The sequence below is a fragment of the Pagrus major genome, chromosome 23 (genome assembly GCF_040436345.1).
Source record: "Pagrus major chromosome 23, Pma_NU_1.0".
NCBI classification, from domain to species: Eukaryota; Metazoa; Chordata; class Actinopteri; order Spariformes; family Sparidae; genus Pagrus; species Pagrus major.
Genome location: NC_133237.1, coordinates 9,124,683 through 9,140,248, shown reverse-complemented (window position 1 = coordinate 9,140,248; position 15,566 = coordinate 9,124,683). Strand labels below are relative to the sequence as shown.

General features: G+C 40.1%; 1 protein-coding gene and 1 long non-coding RNA gene across 3 annotated transcripts; both read left to right on the top strand.

The window, feature by feature from the left end:
- Window positions 1-2,073: 2,073 nt before the first annotated feature.
- On the top strand, window positions 2,074-7,331 carry LOC141020098 (SUMO-conjugating enzyme UBC9-like). 2 transcript variants are annotated; one of them, XM_073495155.1, is made up of 7 exons: window positions 2,074-2,382; window positions 2,645-2,730; window positions 2,882-2,965; window positions 3,724-3,796; window positions 4,427-4,536; window positions 4,761-4,840; window positions 5,166-7,331. In XM_073495155.1, the coding sequence occupies exons 2-7, from the start codon at window positions 2,665-2,667 to the stop codon at window positions 5,227-5,229; spliced, it is 477 nt and encodes a 158-aa protein (XP_073351256.1). In that variant the 5' UTR covers window positions 2,074-2,382; window positions 2,645-2,664; the 3' UTR covers window positions 5,230-7,331. The 2 variants fall into 2 exon arrangements, with proteins under 2 accessions (XP_073351256.1, XP_073351255.1); XM_073495154.1 differs by having other exon boundaries at window positions 2,075-2,382; window positions 2,630-2,730.
- Window positions 7,332-8,264: 933 nt separating this feature from the next.
- On the top strand, window positions 8,265-11,548 carry LOC141019051 (uncharacterized). The gene is made up of 3 exons (XR_012180764.1): window positions 8,265-8,472; window positions 11,281-11,391; window positions 11,491-11,548. It is a non-coding gene; the product is annotated as an uncharacterized lncRNA (long non-coding RNA).
- Window positions 11,549-15,566: the final 4,018 nt, after the last annotated feature.

Here is a 15,566-nt window from a genome sequence, read left to right as displayed (position 1 = left end):
CAATACTTTAAAATTCAAAGTGTACTTTCTAGTTAGATAGTATCTGCTGTTTAAGAGTGCGCACAGTGAGCTTGTTAAGAATCCCAGTTACTAACTTAACACAAGGAAGTTCTCTACATCTACACTATGCAACATATGCAACTTTCCATTACAGGAAAGTTGCATATTTAAAAAAGTTTACACTATCTTGGTAGGAGGTCATATGGATATAATGATGAATTCTTATGAATGTGACAATAAATGGATACTTGAGGTCTTTGTCTTTTCATGCTACATGCAGGTAGAGTGTCAGGTCAGTCTCTCACCTTTAAAATATGTCCTGCTCAAAACATGGAGGAAGAATTCATAGGTTCAGTAACCAGAAATGTAAATGTTTAGCTTTGTTTGCGGGTGATGAAAGACAGGAGGGCAAAGTACTGTAGAGAGTAGAATTATTGATGGACCCCTCACGATTCATGACATTATAGGAAACACTTCCAGTCTTTTTCTTCCAATCTTCTTCTGATTTTGATGCAAGTCAAAACATTTTGCTTTTGTATTTTCACTAGTTAACACTTTTATTTGTTGCAAAGTTACATTTTGAAGAAAAAAATTTGCCTAAGTGTGAAAAAGTGAAGTAGATTTTATGCTCACAGAAAGGCTGCAGCTTTTGCTGAGACACAACACATGAAAAAAAAAGAAAAAAAGAAAAAAAATTGGGGATGCTGACGCAGAGGAAATCAAAACCAGTTCAGTCCGGTTCCTGTGCTTGATTCTAGGTGTCTGGCAAGATGCCCGATTTTCAAAACAAAGTGTATGCTGTAAAATGTCCAGTATGTAGTATGTGTAATCAGTATTTAGTATGGGTCTGGAAATGTGTATTAATGTAAAAAAAATAATCTAATAATTGCTGAGCAAGAGTCCCATTTTAAAAGTGCCTTTGAAGATTTCAATGAGAGCTGTGCACTTCTTCTAACAGCATGTTCATCTTCTGTCGCAAGCAATTTGGATTTGTCATCTTGGCTGTTAAATATGGAGAGTAATGAGTTACCTAACCACTGCTCATGATGTCAGCTGTTGCTATGTTCCATTGAGGTAAAAAGAAAACTATTGAGACCAGAACAAAAGAGCATTACCAATGGGCAAAAGAGGACGAACAATTCATTTTGAACAATTCTTCCCGAGCTGAGGACTTTGCCTCTTGTATCTGCAGGAGAACATAGTGGGTAAAGTAAATCAAATCTCCCACTCTGTGACTGACAGAAGCTTTATCAGTGTCTAATTAGCCACCAACTCACGCACACGTAAATTTTACATAGCCTTAACTTTAATGTTATGATATAAACTTTTCACACAGTTTTGTAAAGTTTTAATCAACCCATAATTTACATTAATGAACAGATTAAACTTAGCAATGTAAAATGACTTAATAGTGGAGGTGATACTGATCTTAGATAGCCTGCAGATTCAACATGCGAGCATTGTGTTTTGCAAAGGTACTGCTGCAGAATTTATTTGGACAGATAATATTTTTTGCTCTGTATTTTTCTAAAGTCTGTATTACATACAGTTATAGGTCGCACCACTGTAGCCATTATTACTCAGCATTATATCTTTGTGAAAGTATTAAAAATAAACATGTTGATTTTTTCTTTCATTTGTCAAAAATAAAGTCAAAACTGTTTTAAAAAAACAACCTGTGTATTTCATAATTTACACACTGAACGTGACATTGACTTTTCTCTGGAAGATCAATAAAGGATTATCTTGTCTTATCTTAAAATATAAAGTTAAAGAGTGGCATCGGCCTTTAATGGCATTAAATAATACACTAATGCAGTTATTTAATGTATAATACGTATATATTAAAAAATACCAGACAGGTTAATGTGAAAAAAAATTAAATAAACAAATAGCAAAAAGAAAAAGGAAGAGAAAGGTGATTCGTTGTGGGGACTCAAAATGATTGAATCATCCGAAGGCACGAACTACCCAGTATGAATGCCACAACAAAGATGGCCGCCCGTCTCTGACGTGTGGGGCACTGAGCTGTCCCGCACACTGCCTGAAGGTCCTCACGAAATAAACAAATTGGGGTCCTTTCTTTCTTGCAATAGGCTAGCTGCCGAAACGGTATTACGAGTCACATTGTTCTACATAACTGTGGTAAATTGTCCAAAAACAACACTAATATATCTGGATTAGAGTGTCTGGGGAATGTTGATAATATCAAAGTTTGGTTTGGTGTGGTTATTGACGCCCTAACTGGCCCTGTAGTTTTGGTTTTGAACGTCGAAGGGTGTGTTTTTCGGCCGCCGTCAACGTTAGCGTTAGCACAGCAATCAAGCTAACGTTAGTCTTCCAACCCACGTAATTCCGATTTTTAGCCAAATAAAATAAGAGGTAAGTTCAGTAAAAAATACTTCCACGTGTCGTTGTTAGTGTGATTGTTAAATGTTGTTGTTTTTAAGGGGGGGGTGTAGTGGTAAAATTGAGGTTGTAGGCTAAATGCTACCGGTCGCATATCAAATAACAAATCAGTGTCGGTGTGATACCTCTAGCTTGAACCGCATCTTTCGAAAGAAACATTGGGACTGTGTTAATTTATCAGTCTGTGGACAGCTTGATTTGAATAATTAATGTGTTTTAGGTTGTTTTTCCACAGGGAGGCGTTGATGAGCAGTAATGTCTGGCATCGCTCTTAGCAGACTGTCCCAGGAGCGCAAAGCCTGGAGAAAAGACCATCCATTTGTAAGCAGCAGCATGGCTATCCATAATCATATCAGCGTTTCCCCCATGCCTCTGAGGTTTATTTCCATATCATTATGAGTGCTACTGACACAAACTGCTTAGCAGGCTGAGGTTGCCCAGTGATGTTTTGTGTCTCTTGTAAACCACACAGGGTTTTGTTGCTGTGCCCACTAAGAATCCTGATGGGACCATGAATCTGATGAACTGGGAGTGTGCCATTCCAGGGAAGAAAGGAGTAAGTTATCATCTGGCAGAGAGTCAGCTGCAGCTGCATGTCAATGTCATGGCTGCAGTGTGACCAGCAACAGGCCCTTTCAAAAATATTAAAGGATAAGTTCACCCAAAATTAAAAAATTCAGTCACTATCTACTCACACCCATGCGTGTGGAAATTTGGGTGACGTTTTGTAGTTGACAAAAGTTTCTGGAGCTTCACGGTAAAACAGTGTTGCAGCATTCACCTAAACAACTGAAGTAGATGAGGACTGGATGAAAACAAAACAAAAATAAACATTAAATGACTCTAATCAGCTTGGCCGGTGCAACTCAAGTCTCCGGAAGCCTCAAGATTCAGAATTGATTTGAAAAGACGTTATTTCCCCGTTAAAAGCCCAAATCTTTCTTCTAGCTAAAAGCGTCCGAAGTGAAGCTCAGCGGTTTGTCAAAAATTTAAATGTTGTCCTTACAAATCAATTTGGGATCTCAGTGCTTCCAGAGACTTGAATTATGAGAGACAAGCTATAGATAATGACTTAATTAATAAATTTTTTTGTTATCTTCTTTTTTTTCCTTCTTTGCAATATTGCAGTATATAATATTAGCTTTGGTCATCAAACAGAAAGACAGAAGTCTTATTTCAGTGTAATAATGTGTCCACATTTATTTTATCTACGGCTGCACAATTATATATGCCACTGTTTGTACCGTCATTCTTGTATCATTATTTTTAAGTCCTTTGCAGTTGTTTAATATCTCTTCATGTCGTCATCATCAGACCTTGTGGGAGGGAGGACTCTACAAACTCAGAATGCTGTTCAAAGATGACTACCCCTCCTCACCACCCAAATGTGAGCACCACTCCACACTTGTGACATAGTTTCTTTGTTGAAGGGCAGACATTTCCATACAGCTGTCTGTTCAAAACAAAGGAAATGAGAGCTTTGGCAGAGTCAGTATACAAGGCTCACTCAGCACACCACCAGGTGTAAACAATGAATCTAGAGCAAAATATGACATTATCTGTTACTGTATAATTTTTTGTGACTGCATTTAGATTTTCATGAATGGGGGGGGGGACTTTGAAAAAATAGTTTTTAGATGTTACACAAAGAGCTAGACTTCAGTCAAGAGCCTATGCCAGAATTTCCTGTTGCAATGGTGCTACAATTTGACAACTTTGTATTTTATATGCTGTCTGATAAAGTGAAATGCTGCTACAGTAGAGCATCATGTTACAGCGCTACTATTCCATTCACTAATTAAAAACCTTGATGAGCTAGAAATTGCACTCATTTGTCACAAAACAATTACAATATGCAAACACTTTCACAGATCCTCTTGTGTTTTAGACATAGGCAGGGAAAACTGTCAGGTAATGACGGTTTTCTACAATGATTATACTGCACTATGTTATTTAAATTTTCAATTTTGCTTCATGCTTTAAAAGTCAGACTGTGTTTTCTATTATTTCCACTTAGGCAAGTTTGAGCCACCAATATTCCACCCGAATGTCTACCCATCGGGCACCGTGTGTCTGTCGATCCTGGAGGAGGACAAAGACTGGAGGCCTGCCATCACCATCAAACAGGTCCGAACACTCCACAAACTCTCTCCTATCAACAGTGGATGTAGTTGGTTTACTTTTTGGCGTTTTTATTCTTTTTTACCATTATTCTCTATGCTATACTGGGCTAATTCTGACTTCTAATTGTACAATGCAGTCACTGAATGCAGCATTTTTGTATTGTGTGGATCCTGTGGAATACCCCACTTACTGTAGTGTGACTAGAGGACTGTCGACTGTGTTTTCAGATCCTGTTGGGTATCCAGGAGCTGCTGAATGAGCCCAACATTCAAGACCCAGCACAAGCAGAGGCTTACACAATTTACTGGTAAGTTAGTCTGCTTTGACGACTTTATCCACCCAGTGATCCACAACTGAAGCGTGGATGAATTGTTTTTATTTAGTTCGCTTTGTAAGCTTTTCTTAGATATTTCTTAAAATTGGCTTCAAGTTATAATTTTCAAAGTTCACGACTTGTCAGGGCAGCACTTCTCTTCTGATAAAAGTGATGTCACAGACAAAAGGCAAGTCATAACATCATAGATAAAAAAGAAACGTTTCCTGTTCTGTCTCCCACATGGAGCCGCTGAATAATATCTGACTGACATTAGTTTGGTTAAAGGTCTGAATCTCTTTATCTCTGTGTGTTTTAGTCAGAACAGGATGGACTATGAGAAGCGGGTAAGGGCACAGGCCAAGAAGTTTGCCCCCACATAGAGAGGAGAGCTGGCCTCTATCCCACCTGAGCAGCCTGAACTGATGAAGGTTACACACAGGAGGCAGGCAGCGCCTGAAGGACCACTCCAATAAGAATCCAGTTTTGAGTATTATTACAGTATACTACTACACAGATGACAAGTGACCCTGTTTTTCTTTTGTCTTTCTTTCTTTCTTTCTTTCTTTCTTTCTTTCTTTTATAAGCAAGGAAAGTTCAATAAGATCAAATTTGTACCTGTCTTCAAGAAATATTTATGCATTTTTAATGCATAGCTGATGATCCTTAAAGTCTGATGTCAACGCGACCTTTGCTATCTGTAACTCTTGTATAATCCATATCTCCAGTTTTGTCATGAGTGCTGCTCAGCTCGCTCATGTCTCCATTAAAACAGTAGGTCATGCTTATGTATCAACAGAGCTGTAGAAATAAGATTTCATGTCAGAAACACTCTCTGTGTAATGTTCAGCTGGTGGTGGCAGAGGAAGAGTTTGATTCAGTATTGTAGATAGTGCTTCATTAATATTGGCATGAAGTGGGACAAAGCAGTCAGACGTACAATGGAAGTCCATCCCCCCGCTGTGCTCCTGATCCCTTGTTTGTTTGGTTCCTATCACATATCCGTCACGTCTGAGTTTCCAGAAAGCGTTAAAATATACGATCAACACAACAAATTCAGGTAAAAGACAATCCTGGTATTCTAAGTATACTGTGGCGGTTATGTAGGTAGGAACTGATCCTCTGTCCACCTCAAAGAAAGGAAGAGTGGAAAATGGGACACATCAGTCAGATTAGTGCTTTGTTTCCTCCACGTTTAAACCATCCTGTATTGCAGTGGAGCGGCGACAACCTTAACCCCGTGTCTACACCGCAATTGTGTCAGACTCTGACTTTATTGTTTATGATGCCGCTTTTTTTCTTAAGTCTGTATTTTATAACCCTTATCTTAACGGTGCAATATGTATGAATTCTCCACCTGTCGAAATCATTCTCTAAACAAATAGAGGGCAGCACATCACTTGAGTAACCGCTAACTGCTGCTAACTATAGCTGTCGTAAGTTCGCTTAGTTAGCCATTGTAGCTAGCGGTGTGGTTTGAGAGCTTGAAGCACTGCAGAAGTGTTGTTTACACAGCAAGCACAGGAGCTTTGGACCGGTACTGGCTGAGGCTAGCTTGTTAGCATGCTAACATCAGTAGGGGCAATACAAAACATGGACCTCACAATGTCAAAACTGTGACTTCTCATTCTGTTGTTAATGCTGTTGGTTTTTGAAAGTTTTCAACTAAAATTCTTGCATATTGCACCTTTTAATGTGTAAAGCACTTTGGTTTTGAAAAGTGGTATACAAACCAAGTTAATTTTACTATTATTAATATATATATTTGCTTAAGTATCTAAATGACAATTATGAAAATAATAATCAGTAGCAATTATAAGTGTCAATCACATGTTTCAGCGTTCATGAATAAATAGATCAGGAAGAATCACGTCAAAGGAAAACTGCTTCTTCAGTGTCACACGAACACGGTCGTCATGCTAGTGTGACACTTGCAGTGTAGACACGGGTTTACTGTTAAGACCCTTTTTTGAATCCAGCTGGAAGTGAAAAGTGAGCTTCATGCACATTCAACACCAGCACGTCATCTGCCGCCCAGAAAAAATGTTTAGTACGAGATAAAAGGTTCCACAGTAAAAGTAACAAAACCTGTTGCTGCGTGTTTGTTTTGGCTCTCGATCCGTTAGATTATCATACCATCACTTTAAGTCATTTTATCTCACGATGCTTACAAAACGAATACAAACCTGTAAAAAAATGAAAACGCTGTTAAGTCAAGCGGAGCAGAAGCTGAAGGATCCTCATTGGAATGGCCTCTCAACCAGCAAGGAAGACGGATAGAGAGTGCACTTGAGAGTCCGCGAAGGCCTGAGATTTTTTTGCCTTTGAATATCTGAGTGCATGTACATAATATAAATAATGAAAAATTGTGGAAGTTATGTTTTATATTGTTTTAGCCAGTTGACATTTGTGTGTGGTATTATAACAAAGAACACAATAAATGGCAGAAAATTGTGAAATAAAGTTGAATAAAAGAACAAAAATAGGGCTGTTTTTCTGTGAATTTCCAGTGGGGGTGGGGGTGGCACCTAACTATTTAGAGTTTTGGGGATCCATTAAAAACTGAAAAATTACTTTTAGCATTTCAAATCTGCAATGAATGATATAAGAAATACGTCAGCATGCAGTGAATGTTGTATTGCCCCTCCTGATAACACACACGTGTGGAGCAGGTTCTCCTTTAGCCATCAGCCACAAAAACAAGATGTCTGACAGATGAATTATGTAGAAACAGGCCAGAGTTACTCACTAAGTGGGGAGCTTATGTTTTTTAATCTATATATTTGTAATATTTGACAATACCTGAATAAAGTCTCTGTCCTTTAAGTTGTTCACAGGTCTGACAGGTTCATTTCTGTGTTTCTGCCTCATGGGCAGATCACTTATGTGGCAAACTGTCATTTGATACGTTGTTAATGTGAAATATCTGTCAGAGCAGCTTTAAAAGTGCAGTGTGAAGGTGACCATTTACAAACCCTCTGCATTTCAGTTTTCACTGTAGAGTATCAGAAGAAGCCTTTTTTTGTATGTGACTTTAAGGAGATTTGAAAACTGATCTAAAAAACATTCTTTTCCCAAATATTTGCTTCATTCCTGCGTTTGCTGTGGTCATTCGAGGGATACAAGTACGGCACTGAATAAAATAAGAAATCAGTGTATGTGCGCCCTTCACAGCTTTTCTTTTTTTTTTTTTATCTTCTATCATGCCAGTTTTTGTCCTTCCTCTTTCTTCTTGTCCAGAGGTGAGACCTGATGTAATGCTCTCGGGTGTCTTGCATCACATTCTTAGGAAATGTAACACCTTTTGTTTTGGCGCAACTCTCCTGCGGGTTATTATCTCAGTATGACCTCAATTGGACAAAAAGACACGCAACCAGCAAAGACGCAGGTAACAAAGCTACATTTTTTCTCTGTTCCTTTTTTTTTTTTTTTGGTTTTTCTGCTGCTGCGTGTTAACAATGTGTTTCTGCTGCTGGTTATGATTTCCTCTGAACATTGTGTTCTTTAGGTGAGGGCAGTAGAAAGCCCTCAGGTGCTGCCCCTGTCGCTGCCACACTATGTTGATCCTGAATCAGCCTTGTCGTACAACAGCTTGGGCCACTGTCTTCGCACAAACATATTTCCAGGTTTGTACATCAAAGTCCAGTCTTAATGCACACTGGTAAATTTAAACTTTATTTTATTTCTTGTAGTAGTTATAAGATCATGAGCAGGAAGAAGGAGTGTGCAGGTTTATACTTGTTTAGGAAGAAATGTCCAGACTATAGCTTCTGTGATATTGAAAACCAGTTATAATTCAATACACTGCTATCATTGTTTTTTACGGAAGCCCTAAAGGGCCATGCATTCATACATTTTATTTCCTCCGTTTTCCTGTGATAACGAGTTAATTTCATTTGTTTTCTCGAGATCTCGAGTTATTATCTCGAAATAACAACTGCCGTTTTCCCGAGATAACGGGATAATTTTCTCAAGATAACGAAACTTTGTTATCCCGAGATAACGATATAATTAATTTGAGATCTCGAGATAATGACTGTGATATGATAGGCCTGAGATTATGGAGACGCCCGGGACCTCGTAACTGGTCAGCTATGTAGTGAACGACGACATCAGGCTCACTTAGATTGTGCAGCCGATATAGCTGAAGCCTTGCTAACCGTCTTTTTAGATTGCGCACACTAATGTGTATATTATCTGTAATATCAAGGCATAATGCTATTTCAGCCTGTGTCAGGCCTTGATTGAAAAGATATGTGACGCGGTGATCGATATGCTCCTGCTCCTCTGACATTGCTACACTGAATGATGTTTCCTGCAATGATTTAATATACTACACTATCGTTTTGTTTTCTCAAGATCTCAAATTAATTCTATTGTTATCTCGGGAAAACAAAGTTTCGTTATCTCGAGATCTCGAGAAAATTATCCCGTTATCTCGGGAAAACGGCAGTTGTTATTTCGAGATAATAACTCAAGATCTCGAGAAAACAAATGAAATTAACTCGTTATCACAGGAAAACGGAGGAAATAAAATGTATGAATGCATGGCCCTTTAGGGCTTCCGTACTTTTTAAGCTAACATGACAAACATTGTTTTACAGGCAGTGGCCACATGGACAACACTGATAGTAAATCAAGGGAATCCTGCGTAGTTGAAACACAATCTGTCTTATCCTGCTGAATAATTCAGCCATGTGCACTGCTACACACACCGCTGTGTGACACCCTGACTGGAAGTGTATCTATGTTCCCTGCGTCATACGTTCCCAAGGTCCTCTGTTCCTAGGGTGCTATCATCCCAGGGTCCTAAGATCTCCCAATACAAAACACACGTTTAGGTCCCTTAGGTCATGTTTCAGTGTTCACGGATAAATAGATCAGGAAGACGCACGTCAAAGGAAAACTGCACACTGCATCTTCAGTCGCGCCAGTGTCACACAAACACGGTCGTCATGCTAGTGTGACACTTGCAGTGTAGACACGGGTTTACTGTTAAGACTCTTTTTATGAATCCAGCTGGAAGTGAAAAGTGAGCTTCATGCACATTCAACACCAGCACGTCATCTGCCGCCCAGAAAAAATGTTTAGTACGAGATAAAAGGCTCCACAGTAAAAGTAACAAAACCTGTTGCTGCGTGTTTGTTTTGGCTCTCGATCCGTTAGAATATCATACCATCACTTTAAGTCATTTTATCTCACGTGGCTTACAAAACGAATACAAACCTGTAAAAAAATGAAAACGCTGTTAAGTCAAGCGGAGCAGAAGCTGAAGGATCCTCATTGGAATGGCCTCTCAACCAGCAAGGAAGACGGATAGAGAGTGCACTTGAGAGTCCGCGAAGGCCTGAGATTTTTTTGCCTTTGAATATCTGAGTGCATGTACATAATATAAATAATGAAAAATTGTGGAAGTTATGTTTTATATTGTTTTAGCCAGTTGACATTTGTGTGTGGTATTATAACAAAGAACACAATAAATGGCAGACAATTGTGAAATAAAGTTGAATAAAAGAACAAAACAAAAAAAACGTTCCCAAGGTCCTCTGTTCCCAGGGTCCTAAGTTCCCCAATACAATGTTAACACACGTTTAGGTCCCTCAGTTCAAATAACCCTAACCCTAGAGCTGAGGAACATACAGTACAGTAGGTCTCTGGGAACAAAGAACCCTAGGAGAGCACATTTGTGGGAACATATGTTGCATTCAAGTCCAAGCCTGAGGTCAAAATTTCCAGCTTCTGAACTACAGGAATTAAAGGTGCAATATGTCAGAATTGTCTAGCTATTTGAGTTTGTGCTCAAGACAAACAAGCAGCGACATATAACCAGAGTAACTGCTAACTATAGCTGCCGCTAGCTAGTAAGCTCGATTGGCTGTACATCTATCGGTCCAGACTGGGAGATCCAGGGAAATGTTGGTATTTACGCCACTAGCCGAGGAATATTGGGCCGGGAGGTGATGTAGGTAGCGTCAAAACTTTTATTTCTTCAAATTCGGTTGTTATTTTAAGTTTTTTTTTTAGTTTTCTTATGTTTTCGACTAAAAACATTACATGTTGCATCCTAACCAAGGCTGACCATGACAAAAATGATGTCTCTTTGGCAAGTGTGCACACAACTGAACCTTGAAAATTCTTTGGTTTAGTAATAAATACTTAAAAGATCATCACATCCCCATCAGCCTCGGCAAACTTTGTGTTCAGAGCTAATTAATTAAGTCAATGTTAACAGGCTCACATGTCAAACTAAGATGGTGAGCATGGTAAATGTTATACCTGCTGACATCAGCATGTTCGCATGCTAACACAGTTTGCTGTGCAGACCCACAGAGTCACCAGCATGGCTGTGGCTTCTTAGTCTTATTACATTTTATTTCATTTGTCACACTTTTCTCCCACATGAGTTCAGCCCACTGAACCCTCTGTCTCTACAGGGGCCCCTTCACCATGGAGGTCCCTCACCAGGGACTCCTACATCAGCCACCCTCTGACTGCCTGGCCTGCCGACCCCCAGCGCTGGTACGGCCACAAGACAGATGAAATGGGTATGTCCTGTTCCTCTGTCCTCTCTCATATTGGTCTGACTGTCATCATTTGTATTTTTGATATTTTTCACATCAACCCTTTCTGTGGCCTGTCTGCAGTCCAGTGGACAGAAAGAAACATCATGAACCAGAAACTGAACAAGTTGCTGACAGAAATGGAAAAAAGGGGCAACGCGAAATGATGTCCTGCTTCTCACCTTGACACCACAACACAACACGCACACACACACACACACCGCCCTTGTGATTCACACCTTTGGGTTACTTTGGAAATGCAAAAATAAAATGTGATTGACAACCATACATGTTGTAAGCTTGCTGCTTTAAAACAAACACCTAAGATGAAGGTTACAGATGAAATACCACTGAGAAGATTATTGGTCAGATAAAAGATATCTGCGATATCCTGTCGGTTTGAGCTAAACCAGTTTAATCAGTTAGGTGTTGAGGCATGCTAGCAACAACACGGTGTGTGCATTTATATGTTTACACTTTACAATGTGAGACGGAAAAAATGATAACGTGATGTTCATAAATAAGCCTTTTCTTCTTCTTTAATGTAGTCTAATAAAAGGCACATAAAATACAAAATGAAAGACTCAAAGTACCTCAAGATTGTTACTGCACGTAAAACACTGAAGTCGTTACTCAATCTTAAACTAAAGGACGTTAACCGCTGAATGTTACCAGCAGCTGAAGGGGTTATTTGTGTCTCTGTGTGATGTGTAAAGGCAGCAGAATGTAGGTGGTTTCAATAGAAACCACTGAAACTAGCTTTTTGTCACTACCTGTTGCTTCTCCTACCAAGTCACACCTATATATAAAGAGTTTCCGCACACTTAAAGGACATTGCATCAACTGTTTAAAATGCACACAATGATTTAACAATGCACAGTAAACGGTCCAAATAAACACCAGCCGAGGTGTTCGGTCAGCGCTCATCTATGTTGCTGCATTTCTTTGTGGAAGTGTGCAGCTGAAAACGTTCATCCTGCACTTCTTAAAGGTCCAATGTGTGGGATTTAGTGGCATCATGGCGGCCAACTGAACTGAACTGAACTTTCCTACTGCTACGGAAACCACAAAAAAAGTTGAAGAAAAAAACGCCCAAGCAAGTTTGGTTTGCCTGTTCTGGGCTGGTATAGAAACATGGAGGTGCCACATGGAGCCAACTAGACCTTTAAAACTATAATATTCTCACTCTTATACAGAATCCAATCATATTGTTGGCCTTCACATGTTTTAGCTCCATTGGATGTGAGGATGTTTATGTGAGGCCACTGGTGGAAGATTTACTCAGATCTTGTACTGAAGTAAAAGTAGCAAAAACACAACGTAGAAATACTCTCTAACAGGTAAAAGTCCTTAAGTCTATATTTCACCTCAGGAATCAAATCAAAATGTACTTGAAAGACACCAGTCAAATTCAAAACAAATACAGGGCAGCATATCATCACAGTAACTGCTATATGCTGCTAATTGTAGCTGCCGTTAGCTAGTTAGCTCAGATAGCCGTGCAGCTAGAGGTTTGGAATGGGAGCTCGGGGGCCAAGGGAAATATTTACACGGCCAGCATGGGAGCTTTAGACTAGAAAGGAAGGGGGCTAGCTGGCTAGCATGCTAACTTCAGTAGATATATCTGCAACATAATAATGGGGCGTCATAATGTCACAACTGCTATTTATTTATCTTCTGTTGACTTTACAACAAGACTTTTCCACATATGGTCCCTTTAAAGCTGCTGCAAGTTGCATATTTTTATTAAAATAAGTATCACATAGCTCTATAGTCCAACAGTAACCACTGTTACAGATTGTATGATCAGTAACCCATGTGAAAAGAAATGTTCTGGTATCCCTGCCCACTTTATCCAATCAAGAGGCGGTCCTGTCTGCTCCTTAATGCACAGAGATCCTCCTGTTTGTTGCTCTGGTGGAGCTAAATGTAGCTACTTCCTGTTTTGCCAAGAGACTTTGTATAATAATACATCATCATTTATAAGTTGGTTGTATTTAGTTTTGATAATTGGAATTTTTAAAGTAACTAGTAACTAAAGCTGTCAGATGAATGTAGTGGAGTAAAAAGTACACGTACCTTAAGACTGTACTGCACTTAAGCACAATACATGAGTAAATGTACATAATTACATTCCACCTCTGTGTAAGGTACATGAAAAAATATGACAGTTTACACATATAATGTATGCATTTTTAGCCGCCTGCCTAATGTTTACCTACCAACTGTTAGCACGCCATCAAGCCAAAAGTAAAATGGTCAGCGTGGTAAACAAACCTGATAAACATCAGCACCTTAGCATTCACACTGACTGTTGTTACCCTGATGACATTTGCATTTAGATCAAAACACTGCTGTGCAACCACAGGAACAGCCTCACAGAGCTGCTTCATGGCTGAGGACACACACTGGGTCTTGAGTGAAGTGTGTTAAAGTAATGTATGTGAATCATATGGTAGAAGGTTCGTATGCCGCCCTTCACACCACAGGATATTGAGCTTAGTCAACTCTGGCCCCTGCTTACAGGAATTGTACATATTTCAGTGTCTGACTTCTGCATTAGATGAGTCAATAAACGGTGTTAATTAGAACGAAGCTGTAGTGTCAGTTATTTGTCATAGCTCTCCTTCAGCTGTTTGTTTATCAGTGAGTGTGACACCTCTGCCAATCACTTGCATCATGTGTTTTTTTATATAGAGCCACAGGTTTTGCAGCATGAGTGTGTCCTCCCTTGTTACTGTTCTCACCTCCTCCCCACTGAGAAACCCCCTCCCTGCCTCTGTGGTCTGTTGATGGAGACTGTTTTTCTTGTTGCCTTCCGAGCACAAACATCACCATGGTCTGCTCACCAGCTTCCCGCCTCAGGCACGGCGGACTTTGACCTTTCGGCGAGAGCTGCGTGCTCTTCTACCTCCTGCACCTCCTCTGAACACTTCAGCCTTCCACATGCCCTCGTCTCTCGTCTAACCTCTGCTCGCTGATGCTGACACCTATATAACTGCAGGAACTAGTGGGGGGGGGAGCACATCAGATCACCCTCTGGCCTACTGCGGGCCTGAACCCAATCAAGCACCCAAACCTGCTGAGTTCAAAAATAATGTGTTGCAACAGCTGCCGTCGTGTGCGTGGATGCTTCGCGGTCTGTAGGTCTGTGCACAGCGTGGATGAGTGTTACACAATAGCCCTTCATTGAACTTTAGGACTGAGATGAACACTGATCTTAACTATTGTGTTTACCGCACTCACATTCTGACATTTGACAAGCAAGCTTGAGTGTGATTGGGTTTGAATGTATGTCTGCTCTCTCTTTTCCTTTCATCACGTTGTTGGTGATAAAGTACAATACAAAAATGATCGGGGTTTTATTGGATTTTACAAAAGCTCCACTGAGTTATTGATCTTTTGTTTGGACCTGGTCTGTAAAGCGAAGCCTACGTGGAAGTGCCTTAAACCTGCGTTCCTTCTAATGGGCTTTATCGCCCCTGTCCATCAAATATCCTTCGTCTGCCACTTGGCGAGTCGCACACTGCTCTTCTACTGTCGCTGAATAAGCCACAGGAGCACACGCAAGGAATTTATTTTTCTTTCTTTTTTAGAAATCCCCTTGCATAAGTCTCTTCTCATGGCCTGGTGTCTTACATTTGAGACGATGCGAGATAACACTAGTGGACAGGCCGACTACCAATCAGAGGAGACCTCGTGAGGCCTGTGGCTTACAGAAAAGCTGTACGGTGACCTTTAAGTAGAAAAGAAAGCTGCTGCGTTAACATTCAACCTCCTTTCCTCACTCACTGTATAGAAGCACACTGGAGTAGTACACAGTCTATATGTGTCTGCAGTGGTTGCGGCTGTAACTGCAGCGGTTTTGACGCTGTAAGACCTGCGTGTGTGTGTATGTTTGCATCTTAAATAACCCCCATGGTTCTAAATCTGGATGCTTTAGCCTCTTTATCCTCCGAATCGTCATTTTAAGCTGAGTTTCATTGACACAAACCACTTCATAGGACGACGTGCAGGTTTCTTTCTTCATACCACCCACTTTACGTTGTGATTGAAACCGGATGCGGTGTGCCTTTTTGTATTTCTTGTTTTCAGTGCAATTATCTTTAAAAAAGCTATGATGAGGTCCAGGTAGTAGGAGGAGGAGGGGGAGGAGGAGG

Excerpts from the sequence above, each read along its gene's own strand:
- LOC141020098 (XM_073495155.1), top strand. The coding sequence starts at position 2,665 with ATGTCTGGCATCGCTCTTAGCAGACTGTCCCAGGAGCGCAAAGCCTGG. Across the intron at positions 2,731-2,881 it reads GGAGAAAAGACCATCCATTT|GGTTTTGTTGCTGTGCCCAC; the intron begins GTAAGCAGCAGC and ends TAAACCACACAG. Across the intron at positions 3,797-4,426 it reads CCCCTCCTCACCACCCAAAT|GCAAGTTTGAGCCACCAATA; the intron begins GTGAGCACCACT and ends ATTTCCACTTAG.